General features: G+C 42.3%; 1 protein-coding gene and 1 long non-coding RNA gene across 2 annotated transcripts; one reads left to right on the top strand and one right to left on the bottom strand.

The window, feature by feature from the left end:
* The first annotated feature begins 1,749 nt into the window (after positions 1-1,749).
* LRRC30 (leucine rich repeat containing 30) lies at positions 1,750-3,938 on the top strand. Its single transcript, XM_079109359.1, has one exon. It carries the CDS (start codon positions 2,357-2,359, stop codon positions 3,260-3,262), a length of 906 nt encoding a protein of 301 aa, XP_078965485.1. The 5' UTR covers positions 1,750-2,356; the 3' UTR covers positions 3,263-3,938.
* A 3,927-nt stretch (positions 3,939-7,865) lies between these two features.
* Positions 7,866-13,866, bottom strand: LOC306642754. The gene is made up of 3 exons (XR_013758672.1): positions 13,709-13,866; positions 11,991-12,040; positions 7,866-8,026 (listed from the first exon to the last, which is right to left on the bottom strand). It is a non-coding gene; the product is annotated as an uncharacterized lncRNA (long non-coding RNA).
* Positions 13,867-14,466: the final 600 nt, after the last annotated feature.

Below are 14,466 nucleotides of genomic sequence, written 5' to 3'. Positions count from 1 at the left end.
AGCACTTGAAAATAAGGAACCAGGTCCTTGTCAGTTATTTTAAGTCTACAGAGGAAGGCCAGAGTCTTCTTGTAGTTCCCAGCTGGGCTAACAGGGTTTGATTCTGTCATTGACTCTTCACTTGACCTTGAACAACTGAGCTGATTCTGCATAAGTAACTTGACCTCTCTGTTTTTTTCATCTATAAAATAGATTCTTTTAATACCCATCCTGAAAATAAAGCAGTTCTACAATTATTTTCACATAGTAAACAATTAATAATTATTGATAAGTACTCAAAAGTATTTAATGGAAGAGCTGGGGTTGTGGCTCAGTGGTAGAGCACTTGCCTATCTAAAATATATAAAAAAATATTTACTGGAAAAACATATTAAGAGAAAAGAAAGATAATCACTACAAAAAAGAAAACTGTTGCCTCTTTCTCAGAATATCCCAGCTCTTGCTACTCCTCACATTTCAGGTCCTCCAGTATAACTTCTCATGCTCAGGAAGGAATGCGGGAGCAAAATTTTTTCTTTAATAGCAGACCTGCATTGTCTTAGGAAATTTACGTAGACAAGGTGTAGTTGACTTCAAAAACTTAGAGTACAAATTTTAGCATTATTATTATTATTATTATTTGGTTTAGTTAATGCTAAAATAGCTAAATGCCCCAAGGGAGGGAAAAAAACTTCCAATATCTTCATCTTTATCCAAAAATCCTGGGATTGATTCAGTCCAAAGGGATCAGATCTTTCAATGCCAAGTGGAGAGAGAAGGGGGTTCCCATTGTCCTACACCCTCTGCCACCCCTCCAGCCCAGAGATAGTCCCTCAGTGGAGCTGGACTTGCAAGTTCCTCAGCCAAGGTCCAGCTGGAGCTCCCGGGCTGGTGGACAGTCCTTCAAGGTCAGGGGCAGAGAGCAGCATTACTCTCCAGTCCAGCTGCCAGCAAAAACCACATGCTTCCGGGCCAGATCAGCCCTGGCCACGGACCACCAGCCCTCTTCTCAGAACCTATGTCATCGCCTTGCTTTCCCTTCTGTCTTTAATCACGACCTATTTTTAGGATTTTTCACCTACACAAGTGTGTCTGTCCCCTCCTGGCTGGGTTAATTTGCCAAGGCTGCTGTAACAAAGGACCAGGCTCAACAGAAATGAACTTCTCACAGTTCTGAGGACTAGAAGTCTGAGATCAGGCATTGGTTTCTTTAGAGGGCTCTCTCCTTGGTGTGCAGATGGTCATCTTCTCCTTGAGTCTTCCACGCCCATCTCTGACACGGGGAGTTAGGATTTCAGCTTGAGAAATTTGCTGAGGGGTGATGCCTTTCAGTCCATGACACCAACAGTTGACTCTGTGTACTCGGGTAGAAGTTAACTTTATCCAGGAGAGAGAAAGATGTGTAGCCAGGGAGGGTTAGCATATCCTTCTAGGACAAGGGGTGCCTGTGATTACTAAGGTGGCCACTGAAGTGACTCCTTAAGCATTGAAAGTCATCTTGCAACACTCATAAGCCCCCTTTGAAGCAAACAAAACAAAACAAACAAACAAACAAAAACAACAACCAAAAACCCCCCTGAACTTCTCTGGTTGAAACAGGAGTTGGGGTCCAGACCCTACTTCACACCCTCCTCATTAAATCACCTCTGACAGGTGTAGTGTAAAATCCTCTGCCCTGGAGGGTTCTAGGTGTCTGGGCTGCTTCTGTTACTTTCCCCCAAATACAGAGTTCATCAACATTTGCAGTGGGTATGATGATACCATCTGATGATCTTTAGCTTTGGACACTCAGCTGTGTTACCAGATCTAACCTGGTCACACTTTTGAGTTGTCCAGGGTGACTTCCCACCACCCTTCAGACCACTGTTGGCGTGAATTGCTTCAGTTTTCCAGTTTGCTTCTTTTTCCAGATGGGCTTGTTTAATTGCCCTGCTCAACTGTGATACCCAAGAAAAGCTGAGAGGGTAAAGTTATATGCAGCCACCCTGTGACCTGTTTGCACATACCAGGTCAATAAAACTCAGGCAGAATGACAGTGACAGCTGCCTTGTGGCATTCAGAGGGAATTGAGCAGTTCTGTTTGGACGCCTCAGGGACAAGTATATCATTACAGCCTGCCTGCTCAGACAGAAACTGTGTAAACCCACCCTTGGGGACAGGCACAGCTCTCCTGGAGCCACCCAGGAACCGGTCTTGGATACCCACAAAGTCTCACCGGGACTCTCCTGTCAGTTTTCTCCACACTGCGACCTCCTGGTCACAAGTCTGCTCTCACCATACTGCCCCTGCCTGCAGTAGTCTGGCTTTCAGCAACTGGGGCAGGACAAACTCTCAACCCTGAAGGTGGCAGAGAAGAGGGAGCTGCAAGGAAGACAGAATGGGGGCCAGGCAGTCAAGGACCAACTCCAAGGACAAGGACCCCAAGAGGATGCTGCTCCTGGGGAGGAGACAGAGGTTTTCTTCATGGGATGATACCCTGCTCTTGGGAAAGGACCCACGGTCCCTGCTGAAGCGGGGCATGCGCCATGTCAGCTTCAGCTTGGTCACAAAAGGGATGACGGACATCCCAGATTTTCTGTGGGGTTTGTCTGAGGTCCAGAAACTCAACCTGTCCCACAATCAGCTCCGGGTTCTCCCTCCTGAGGTGGGGAAACTGACCCGCATCGTGGTCCTGAACTTGTGCGGAAATCGCCTGAAGAGTCTGCCCAGAGAAATCAGCCTCCTCCAGAGCCTCAAAGTCCTGTTCGTCAACATGAACTGCCTGACGGAGGTGCCCGCTGAGCTGAGCCTGTGCAGAAACCTGGAAGTGCTGAGTTTGTCGCACAACTGCCTGTCCCAGCTTCCCGCCAGCTTCTCAGACCTCTCCAGATTGAGGAAGCTGAACCTCAGCAACAACTACTTTGCGCATATCCCCATCTGTGTGTTCTCACTGAAGGAGCTGGATTTCTTGCATGTGGGCTCAAATCGCTTGGAAAACATCGCGGAGAGCATCCAGTGCCTGGCCAGCCTGCAGATCTTCATTGCAGAGAGTAATAACATCCACTCCTTCCCGAGGTCGCTCTGCCTAGTCACAAGCCTGGAGCTGCTGAACCTGAACAACAATGACATCCAGACCCTCCCAGATGAACTCTACCTGCTGTATAGATTGGCAAGGATTGCCTGGAATCCCATGGACAAAGGGCTTCACATTTCCCATAACCCTTTATCCAAGCCCCTGCCGGAGCTGGTGGAGGGGGGCCTGGACATGCTCTTCAGCTACCTGAAGGACAAAAAGCACAACTGACTGGACACCAAAGGTGTGAATCAGAGCCAGCTCATCTGGATTCTGTCAACTGGGGTACTTCTCTAGTCTAAGATGCCTTCTCATGCTGTTAGTGTTTATCAATGCTTTTGTTACTATTTGCTAAATCACTGTTGAGCATCCATCCATGAGAGGTGTTCATGGTCACCTCCAGGATATTATGTTTATCTCATTCTAAACAAAAATTGAAGTAGCCTTTTGGTTTTCAGTAAGGAGAACAAATTGTTCTATTCTTCTGCGGAGCAGGGAGATTCAGCCCTTGGTAGAGTGAATAACAGATCTGAATTTGATGTAATTCAAAAGTCAAATATTTACTAAGTATGTACGCCATGCCCAGTATGGTATGAAGCAATGGAAATCATTTGGCTTCAGATGGTTTCTACCCTTGTGTCAGCAGCCTGCGACCAGGTGGCAACAGCAAGACAAATTCTATGTTAGTCTCTGAGCATCCCGTGGGACCAAAGGGCAAGGGGGAGCTGGGATCCACATTGCCGAGGACCAAAACAGGCAAAGCCTTCCCTTCAAGTGCTAGGTAAATAGTTACAGGAATTTTTCCTTTAAAGTGCCTATAAGGTAATAATCAAACTGCTCATGTTTGTGTCTGGGGGCCAGTAACAAGGGTGGCATGATGACTTTGAGATAATAAATATGAACTGATTTCAGTGTGCAGTTTCAACCTTCTTTCCTATCCCTCTCCCACCAACAGTCCACTCTCTGCATGTCTTTGCTAAAGATACTAACCCGTAATCAAATTATCCCATTATAATTCCATTTTTCTCCCTTCCTGGATTTGCCTTCTCAGAGATAAGCTAATCATTGTGTGTGTGGCGGGGGTGGAGTGGGGGGTGGGGTGGCCTGAAGAGGCAGAAATGAGGAGGTAAGGCATGGGCAGGCCATGCACACAAAGTAATTACCCTTTTAAAATTCAAAAACGGAGAACATTTGCTGCTTGGATTTTACATGTGGACATTTACAAAATGAGTTTATTGACATTTAGAAGATCTTTGGACAAAAGGCTCTGTAAAAACATTGAGCTTGCTTTGTTTTTTATTCTCAGAGTACAAAGCTTAAGTAGTTCAACACAGACATCAGGCAAGCAATGGGCAGGGCTCCTGCACCCAGGGTCCTTGGCCAGCACAGCAGCCAAGGCCCCTGGAACATTAGTGTTCATTTAGGGTTTAAGAATTAGAATGAGAAGGTAGCATTGAAGAAAATACAGAACCTTTAGGTCATGAAGAGCTGATTGCTCTGTTTTTTGTTTTTGTTTTTTTCACACTAGTCTGCAGAATATACCAAGTAACAAATAAAGAGGGAGACTCAGGTTTTGGGGTTGCAGCCAAGACTCGGATAACTTCATCTTAAATCTTTTAGTTTAATCCAATTAAACTTACATTTATCAGCACTTTCCCCCATCTGGACCCTGGCCTGGAAACCCTAGAGGAATAACGTCCTGTTCCTTCTCTCAAGGAGCTCTCAGTTAGTGAAGGAGACAGGTCCACATGGGTTTCTTCCATGTGTGGCGAAGCTTGATCCCAGCTAAAGAGAGAGAGGAGCAACGGGGTCAGACTAGAATAACACACTGTGTGGTATGGCTTAGCTTGAGTGCCAAAATCTCAGTAAGCAGAGAACCCTGTTAGGATGAGTCTGCCAAACCCTTCATTCACAGCAGCCATCTAACCCTAGTACCTTCCCCTCCTCCTTTTGCCCCATTTGGAAAAAGTAGCCAAGGGCAGGGATAATGAGCAGTTCTTTCTCAGGTTCTGAGCTTAGGAAATTGTGGTATTCAACTGCCTTCTCACTTTTTCTAAGAACTGCTCAAAGGGGGTCCAAATAACTTATTCATAGGAGCAAGTGGTTTTTCCCAACAGACCCCAAAGTCAATTATCCCATCCATAAAAGAAAGAAGCCAATCCCTGCTGTTATCATCAGATACCATAGTTCCATTTGCACATTTGTGCACGAGCTCCTCTGTTGAACCGATGTAAAGAGACCTCACCGGCATCACTGGCAGGCAGCTAAAGAAGTCTCTTCTAAAATACCCCCTCCAGCGGCAACTGGAGACCTGCAGATCCCTGCCAGGCACACACAGGCACACTCCAAAATCCTCACCCACGTTCGTTTGTTGGAGCCAAGACTATTTAAAAACATCAGTGGAATTCTTACATGACCTCCTGACTCAGTGGGAAATTGTCGGGCGAGGCTTCTTCTGTGGAACCGGGCAGGTCACTTACTGGAGCTCTCGCTGAAGCACATGCAGCTGTCAGACACACGGGCATGTGCCAGGGTCATGCCCGTTAGTGCGCGCTGCTGCAGAACCACTTGGGCTCCCGCTGAATTTCCATGACCTTGCTATGGGCAGAGACGCCGGCGAGGAGAGCCGCGCTGTGCTGTTCCTGCTGAGCCGTCATTTTATTTCCTCTCTGAGTCTTCTCAGTCACTTGATCCCACAGTAACTCTACTCCATCCAGGGAGAGAATGTAACCATATTTTGAAGGTGACCCAAGAGCTTATTATACTTTTAGTAAGAAAAAAAATGGTATCAATTTGGTTGCCAGCATCCATTGGTGCCTTTCAAAAATATAATAGCAAGGTTTTTCTTTGTTAATACTAGCATTGAGGAAATCATAAAAAGTTGAGTAGTTGCCTGTTGTGCTTTAGATATTGATTCTTTGTGAAGCCTTCCTTTTATTGATAAATGAAAGTGCTGAGCAAAACACTGGTTAACATGCTTAGTTATTCAAAACACTAATGTGGAGGGAATCGGACATAACCTTCAGTGTCTTCACTGTCAAATTGTACAGTTTGCTGACTGCCTGTGAAAGGCTCCTTGCTTATCTTTTGTACTTCTAATATGGACACATTCAAGTAACTTCCAGGTATTTCCCGAGCATCTGCTGTCAAAGCACTGAGGACGACAGCATTGGATGCTGAGTAAATTCAGTCAAATAATACAAACTAATTGAGGGCTTGATGTGAGGAGCTGGCTGCTCCCGTTCCTGACGATGTGGTTTTCATGTCACTCAGCTCTCAGCAGGGAGTGATGCCAGAGTGTGTTCAGAAATACCTTTCAAAGCCCTTGCAGCTTATAAGCCCACAATTAAGAAAAAAATCCTGGGTTCCTAAGAAGGGAAGAAGACTGTGAAAAGACACATCTATTCAAGGAATAATACTGCTAAATGCATAATACTGCTACATATTAGAAAGAAAAATGTAGTTATTGCTTAGCTTGTTGACTTAGTAAATGGCTTATAGAAGCAATGTACTCCATTCTTTCACTTTGGTTGATAGACTCCCTTTCCGTGGTAACCAAAGATTGAGTGACTTCAGAATTGTGCACCTGGATTTCATGATGAAGTTATACTTGTGTTGGAAAAGAGATAAAGGAGGGAATGTTGTTGCTATTTGTATGGGTACATTAAAAGACCCACTTTTCTTTTGGTGATGAATTATTGCATTTTGAAAGTCCATCTCATATGCCTCAAAACACCTACTGAATATACATTTTGGTAGCAGGCACTGAAAACAAAGGAAGATGAAAGGACCTTGGGCTCAGTCATTCAGGTGTCAACAGTCTGAGACTACCAGGTGAATGAAGTCTGCAGACTGACCAGGTGCTTTCTTCAGTCATTTGCATAGATTCTAGGGAGTTCTTTCTTTGGATGAAGTCACTGAAATCCTGATTCGAATGGTAAAAAAATACAACATGAGTTCAGGAAATGATCTAAACAAGAAGCAAATAAAAAAGCAGAAACTCAGGCTGCTATATTTGAGCTGATATGAAGATACTAAATACTGAGTGAATATCTCTACCATCTGAGTGTCAAGGGCTCTCTACCTTCTTATTCCAGGAATTATTTTCAGTACCCTATAAGATGTTCTTGAGAATCACAAGACCCCTGTATAGATTTAATATGCAACTAAGTCCCAGCACTCTTCATGTGATTTCTAAATTATGATTAACCCAGGCCACCAAAATATAAGTCTTTCGTGTAGCTTAAGGAAACAAAATAAAATTCAGAGGAATATGAGAGCTGTCATATGCAATAAGAGGAACAATCTTGACCTTATAGAGAACAGAACTTTCTGTAAGTGTTTTTTTAAGTTACCCATCAAGTTACACATTGAATCCAAAGCATCACTGATTTTTTTTTTTTTTTTAAAGACAGCATAGTAATAAAAGGGGGATGCAGAGTGGGCTCATAATGAAGCTGCCAGAGCTTGGGCATCATTAGACCAGCATAACTGAAAGCTATTAGCATGAAGCTTACTATGCAGATTTTTTAGTAGTGTCATAGGAGTCTATTTGCAAGAAGAGAACTTATTTCCTACTATTGCTAAACTTCCTCCTTATTTCAGAAGAGGACAGAAAATAAAAGACACACTGCAAGCAGTTATCAAAATATTTCCTGATACTTGTGAGAGAAGCATTCAAGATCAGCTTTTTTCTTTTTTTCATTTTTTGGTTTTTGGTGCTAGGGATTGAACCCAGAGCATCATGCGTGCCAGGCAAGCGCTCTCCACTGAGCTGCAACTCCAGCCCAGATCTTTGGCTTTGATGTTGAGAGCTAGATCTGCTCACCGGATATACCATAATCACCCACATTCTTTGGTGTTCAGTAACTTGAGCTCTTTAGAAGTCAGCGTGCCAGACATTCTCCTTTGGGGAAGTCTCTGTTCTCTCCTGGTCTCCTGAATGCCATGCCCACCATCCGATGCATGCACACAAGGGGGATGGTGGGAGAAGCTCTGGAATGAGATAAGCAAGTCCATCTCTCAGCCCTTACTGAGCACCCATGTGTCCTGAGACCACATATGCACTGAGGACATGAGGATGCAACAATCTACTGTCCCAGATGCTCCCGAGTTCATGGGCAAAGAAGACAGGCCCTCCTAAACAGTTCTGAAGAGACGGGTAAACAAGTAGAAAGGCATTGAGTGAGATTATAGGATGTCAGAAGTGTGGAGTGACTGAATGGTGTGGGGTGCACACAATCAGATCCAGACCCAACAATTCCTTTGTTTTGCTTTGTCTTGATGGAAAATCCATCAATCTCACTGTCCCAGAGAAGTCCACTTTATAGCACCTCTGTGACATGTGCCCATTTTCTTCTCCATCAGGATCTGAGATGTTGTGCAGGCATTTGGTGGGAGGGGGGCATATTATGACCTATGCTGGTGCCATGAATCCTAAGCCTTTCCTTTGCTCCATTGCAGGCTGGGTTCTTTCACTAGGATTCTGAAAGGACACAGGTTGGCAGTGGTCCTCAACTCTGGTTGCCCATCAGAATCCCGTGGAATTTCAAAGAAAGCATACCCTGGGTTTCAGTCGGAAAGATTCTAAAATAATTGATCTGGGTGAGACCCAAACACCTTGCTTTTAAAAAACTCTGTAGGTAGTAATTCTGCTGCTCTCTCTGGGTTGAGAATTGCTGACGTAGACCCTTACCTAAACCATCAGCCTTGACCCTGGCAATTGAAAGAGGGCAGGGAAAGGTGGGAGGACCCTGAACCTGGTCAGCAGATTGGAGCCCCCATGGGGGCCCTTGTGATTAGATTCATCTGGGTAGCTGTGAAAAATTTAGAGGACCAACTCCCTTGACATGCTCTCAGATTCAGTGGGCTGGGGGTAGGGCCTGACACGTACAGTAGGAACAAGCCCTCCAGGTAGTTCTGGTTACAAGGCAGGTCAGAGAAAACCTGGCCTAGCAGTGTGTGTGACCCCTACATACTGCAAAGCTCTGGGTCCTAGATTCTGCTGCTCTCTGGGTGCTGCTGAGATTCCTCACAATTTCTGCCACAGAAGACCTGAACTCCTAGATGACTGTTATTTTGGCATCCAGCATAGATCAGATGCCCAAGAACAAGGAAGGGAATGAGGGAATGAGAAAGTGAACTGCAGGAACACATCACTTCACCTCTCTGGGCCTCCAGTTTCTACAAAGTGAGGCCATTATATTTACCTTAAAATGAACTTAACTTTAAACTCTTTTCAGCTCTGAAATTCTATGACTGTATTTTTTTTTTTAAACTTTGTCTTCCTCTTATTTAATGCCTCAGTAAATAGATACCTGAGCTTATAATTATTGTGATTATTCAAGTGAAGCAAAAAACATTGTGGCGATGGGTTATGATCTGCAGGAGTGCTTTAATGTCTCCTTGCAGCACCAGAGAAAATACAATTTTAATTTTGGTTGACATTCAAACATATTAAATGAGCTAGATCTGTATTGAAGGTGAATCAAGGAGTCTGCAGACCTTCAAATTGCCTGGATTCCATCTCTAATTTTCTTATTGGGTTGGAGGCTCAGAGGGAAAAGTCTGTTTGACTCTGTTGTTTGATTGATTAAAAAATTATCTGATTTATGTTTCTAAAAGAGACGAAACTCTGAGTTTAGGGTTGTGGCTCAGTGGTAGAGCGTTGCCTGGAGCATGGGACCACTGGGTTCCATCTTCAGCACCCCATATAAATAAATAAATAAAGCGAAAGTATTGTGTCTATCTACAACTAAAAAAATTTTAAAAAGAGACAACATTTCTAATAATCTGTTTTCCCTTAAAAATAAAAAACCAAAAGCATCTTGTTGTATTTGGTTCAATAATATGATGTGGGCCCCTGGAGCTGAAATCTTTGCTCTTAAAAAAAAAAAAAAAAAAAAAAAGCATAGTGTGTTTCAAAGTTAAGAACACTCATACATTGCTGGTGGGAATGCAAATTGATGCAACCACTATAGAAAGCAGTATGGAGATTCCTAAGAAAAATTGGAATGGACCCACCATTTGACCAGTTATCCTGCTCGGTTTATACCCAAAGGACTTAAAATCAACATACCACAGTGATGCAGCCACATCATTTATAGCAACTCAACTCACAATAGCTAAACTACGGAACCAACCTAAATGCCTTTCAACAGATGAATGGATAAAGAAAATGTGATACACACACACACACACACATGCTCATACATGTTGGAATGTGTATACATATACATGATGGAATACTGCTCAACTTTAAAGAAGAATGAAATTCTGGCATTTGCTGTTAAATAGATGAAGTTAGAAGAGATCATGTTAAGTGAAATAAGCCAAACCCAAAAATCCAAAGGCCAAATGTTTTCTCTGATATGCAGAAGCTAATTCACAATAAGGTGGGGTGGGAGGAGTAGGGAAGAATAGACTTACTTTATATTAAGTAGAGGGGAGTGAAGGGAGGGGAAGGAGACTGGGGGAAGGAATGATAGTAGAGTGAAACAGGCATTATTACCTATATACGTGTATGGATGCATGACCAATGTGATCCTACAATATGTATTATCAGAAAAATGAGAGATTACACTCTAGTTATGGTCTATCAAGATGTATAAATTCATTCTACTACCATGTACAACTAATTAGAACAAATAAAATTTTAAAAATTTTCAAAAAAGAAATGCTTCCCCGTCCACATGCATTTACATTTTCAAGAGTAACTTCTGCAAATGGATACATATGAAGCTGCAAAATAACTCTTCCCTTGGTATTTTTGATTTTTTAAGAATATTGTTCCTCTCTCTACCTCCATTGTTAAAGCCACAAATTAATATTATCTACATTATACGAATCAAAAATTACAAGATTTAATTTTTTTTGTATTAACCTCAGTTATCTGAGGGCACATTATAGTTGCATTTGACAAGAATTCTTGAATAATCTTGTTACCATAAGTACTTTGAGAATTCAAAGTCCAGTTCTGGTATTACTTTCCTCAGCCAAGGTATAAGAGAAAGTTGAGGATTTTTATTCTGGAAATTATAGGAATAGTACAAAGAATTATAGGAATAGTACAAAGAATCTATCCAAGAAGGATGATAAAAATATTCCTTATATTTTAATTCTTTATACTATCTTGTTATCATGATTAAAATTCTATTATACATAATCAAGAAATTTGTTTAGTTCCCCAGAATTGTATACAGCATGTTTCCTACAGAAAAATTTAATTGTTCATCTGAACATGTAATAGGTTGGTTGAAATGATTTGTAAATGAACTTGCCAGGCTCTTACTAATGAATCTGCCACAACAAATACCATCTTAGTGGGCTTTCTATTAGGTTGAAATAGGAAAGTAACTCCACTACTGATTGATCAGAATGAGTGGGTTCATTTCTTTTATGCCACATGGGATTGGTTTCTTCCTAGTTGTTGCCTATTATGCAAAGGCTGAGAATGAATTTGAGAAAATCCCACAGCATATGTGCAGTAAAGAGCTAATGGAGCAGATCTGCTCAGTGAGTGTTGAGAACCTGCATATTCCATAGAAAGGCCTAGAACTTGGTAAGCTCCTGGGCATTAACCTCTTAGCCCTTGGAATATCCTGCCTGATAAGAGTGTTTTTGTTTTCCTGGGGTCTTAAGCCATAGCCAAGAGTCTATCTTAATGGTGGCATTTATGGTGGGGACTTTAGGCAACATAGTATGGGTCTGATTGCTGGACAGGCTGAAAACTGAAGAACTAAAGTAGCCACGTCTGGGCTCCATGACTGCTCCATGCCATGCCTCCACCTGTGGATAAAATCCTGGACACCAAGGCTCAGGTGAGCTTTCCTGGAATAAATAACTCTTATATTTTAAATAGTGTGTCATTCTGAATAGTGTGATGAAACCTCACACCATCCAGCTAATGGGTATAAATTACTCCTTTATCTACTGCATCCACACCAAATATACTACCTACCCATTAGTCATTTAGTGGCCATCCTGGATATCAGATTCACTGTTCTGGATCTGAAAAAGATCACATTCACATAACTTTTATTATAGTATGTTTTTATATTAGTTCCATTTTATTATAAGTTGTTGTTAATCTCTTATTGCACCTAATTTATTGCTTAAACTTCATCACAGGTATATTTGTACAGGAAATAAAGTAGGGTGGATAGGATGTACTACTATCTAGTTTCAGGCACCTACCTGGGGTCTCCAAACGTAAGTAAAAAGAACAATAGGGCTGGAGGAGGTATGTGCTGTAGGATGATCAAGAAAGTTGCTGAGACCTGTAGGCAGCAAGGGGAATCGCCATGTAGCTATTTCAGGGTAAAATAACTCACACAGAAGATAAATCAAGAGGAAAGGTAAAAGTGTGCCTAGAATATTAATGGAACAAAAACCAAGCCAGTGTGGCTGAAGGCCACGAATTCAGGGAAGAGTCACAAGGTCACTCTGACATCAGGAATAGCTCTTTAGGCCTTTGGAAGGACTTTGGCTTTGCTCTGAGCAAGGTGGGAAACTATCAGAGGTTTTAAACAGAGAAGAAAAGAACACTCTAACTTAAATTTTCGAGGAGTTACTTGGAAGGCTGAGTTGAACAAAGACTGTGGAGGTGAGAGTGACAGCAGGGAGACCAGTTGGCAGTGTGTTGTCAGATTTCTGGTGACAGATGACGGTGACTTGCACCAGTGTGGAAGAGGTAGAAGTGGTGGTTCAGGTAGGGAGAGATTTTGAAAATAGCACCTGCAGAATTGCTGAAGGACTAGATGTGAAGGTGAAGAGAGAACCAGAATAACTTCAGTGTGTTCCTCATGAACCATTCGAGGGCTAAAGTTGTCTTTTATTGAGAGGAAGAGTTTAGGACAGAAGGTCAGGAGCTTGTTTCTCAGCATGCTGTTTTGAAATGATACATAGACTTTCAAATGGGTCTGCAGTGTAGGTATTTGGATGATGAATCTAAGGTCAAGGGGAGAATTCTGGATTGGAAATAAGATTTGGAAAATATTCCTGCAAAACATACAGGAAGAAGGTAAAAAATAAGAATATACACCACAATGGTGTAAAGGGTTTTGATTAAAAGATGATAACTTTTTTCTTTATGTTATGGTGAAGTGCTGTGCTCAGTTATCTGAAAAACTCCCATAGTGCTTAGTTTCTCCAGATGGCACTAAATGAGATATTACTAAATCTAGATCTCAAGGGTATTTGTGAAAACCCTTGAGATTATCGGTTGATGGGAAGAGAGGCATTCTCTAATCGCACAGGAATTTGAGCTAGGAGGAATAAGTGTTCTAAGTGGACTCTCAGGCCCCCTCTGCCTTCCCTTCCCTACTCTCCTAATTGGCAGCAGCAGTTTTGATCAACCATCAAGCACAGATCCATGTTGGAGTCACACAAAAGTCTCAGCTCACTGGACAGGTCTCCATCCACCCTCTCCCATCCTCTCCCCATCCTCTTTTTCTGTCTCCATTTTTAATTTGTTTCAATCTGAGGGAACATCACCAAGTTTTTCAGCTTCTTGTCTAAACCTAGAGCGACGGGTAGCCAAACCAACATTCACATTCAATTTCCTCTGGGAACTTTAAGGAGGAAAATTTCCCTTCAATCTGTCATTCTAATGAGTTCACTTTAGAATGAGAAATTTGATCAGTATAATTTAGCAGTGAATCCTGAGGCTTCTCCTACCTGTGCACTCCAGAGACCTCACTGCAACCCGTGAGCTTCTCTTTACTCTGTGTTGCCTCTCGTCTTCTATTGCTTTTCTTATCTGAATTACTAATATCATTCCAATTTGTGCAGAAACAAACACAAACTCACTAAATATCATCTTTTATTTTGGCTTCATCCCGATTCTCTCACATGCATGGGAACCATGAAATTGTGCACAAAGAGGAGGTTTGGTGCCATAGGTACTGTCAGCGAGGGGCCCGGAAACTGTCCCCCGACCCATGATCTGTTCGTACACAATTCGCTGAGCCAGGGGTACTTCCTTTCTGGTATCAATGGCAGGATGTGATCCATTGTTTCTTTTGGTTGTTGTTTTGTTTTGTTTCTGCACAGGATATTTGAACCAAACAGAAAGTTCTACAGGCATGTCTGTGTACTTATTTTTTTTCACATCTGGGCCAATAGTCATTTATATCTTGCTAATAAAAGGTCTTTGAACACATTGTGCACTCCTAGTATAAATGGCAGAGACAGCCACAGAATTTTACCTTCTCACTGGGAAATTATTTTCTCTCTGCGTGTTTTGATGGTGACAGGCTTTCTTCCATCTTGCAGTTCTTCCTCCTTGGGGGAATAGAAATGTAAGGAATAATTTCTGATTTGATATTTCTTGTTCCACTCACGTACCACTGCAGTTTAAAGACTACCTACCAAACTAGCTAACAACTCACTTTTAAAACTATACTTTGGGAAAACAGGAGGCAAAGGAGACGAGA

The sequence above is a fragment of the Sciurus vulgaris genome (assembly GCF_902686455.1).
Source record: "Sciurus vulgaris genome assembly, chromosome: 13".
NCBI lineage: Eukaryota > Metazoa > Chordata > Mammalia > Rodentia > Sciuridae > Sciurus > Sciurus vulgaris.
The sequence above is the reverse complement of the archived record's forward strand: the minus strand, read 5'-3'. Positions and strand labels throughout refer to the sequence as shown.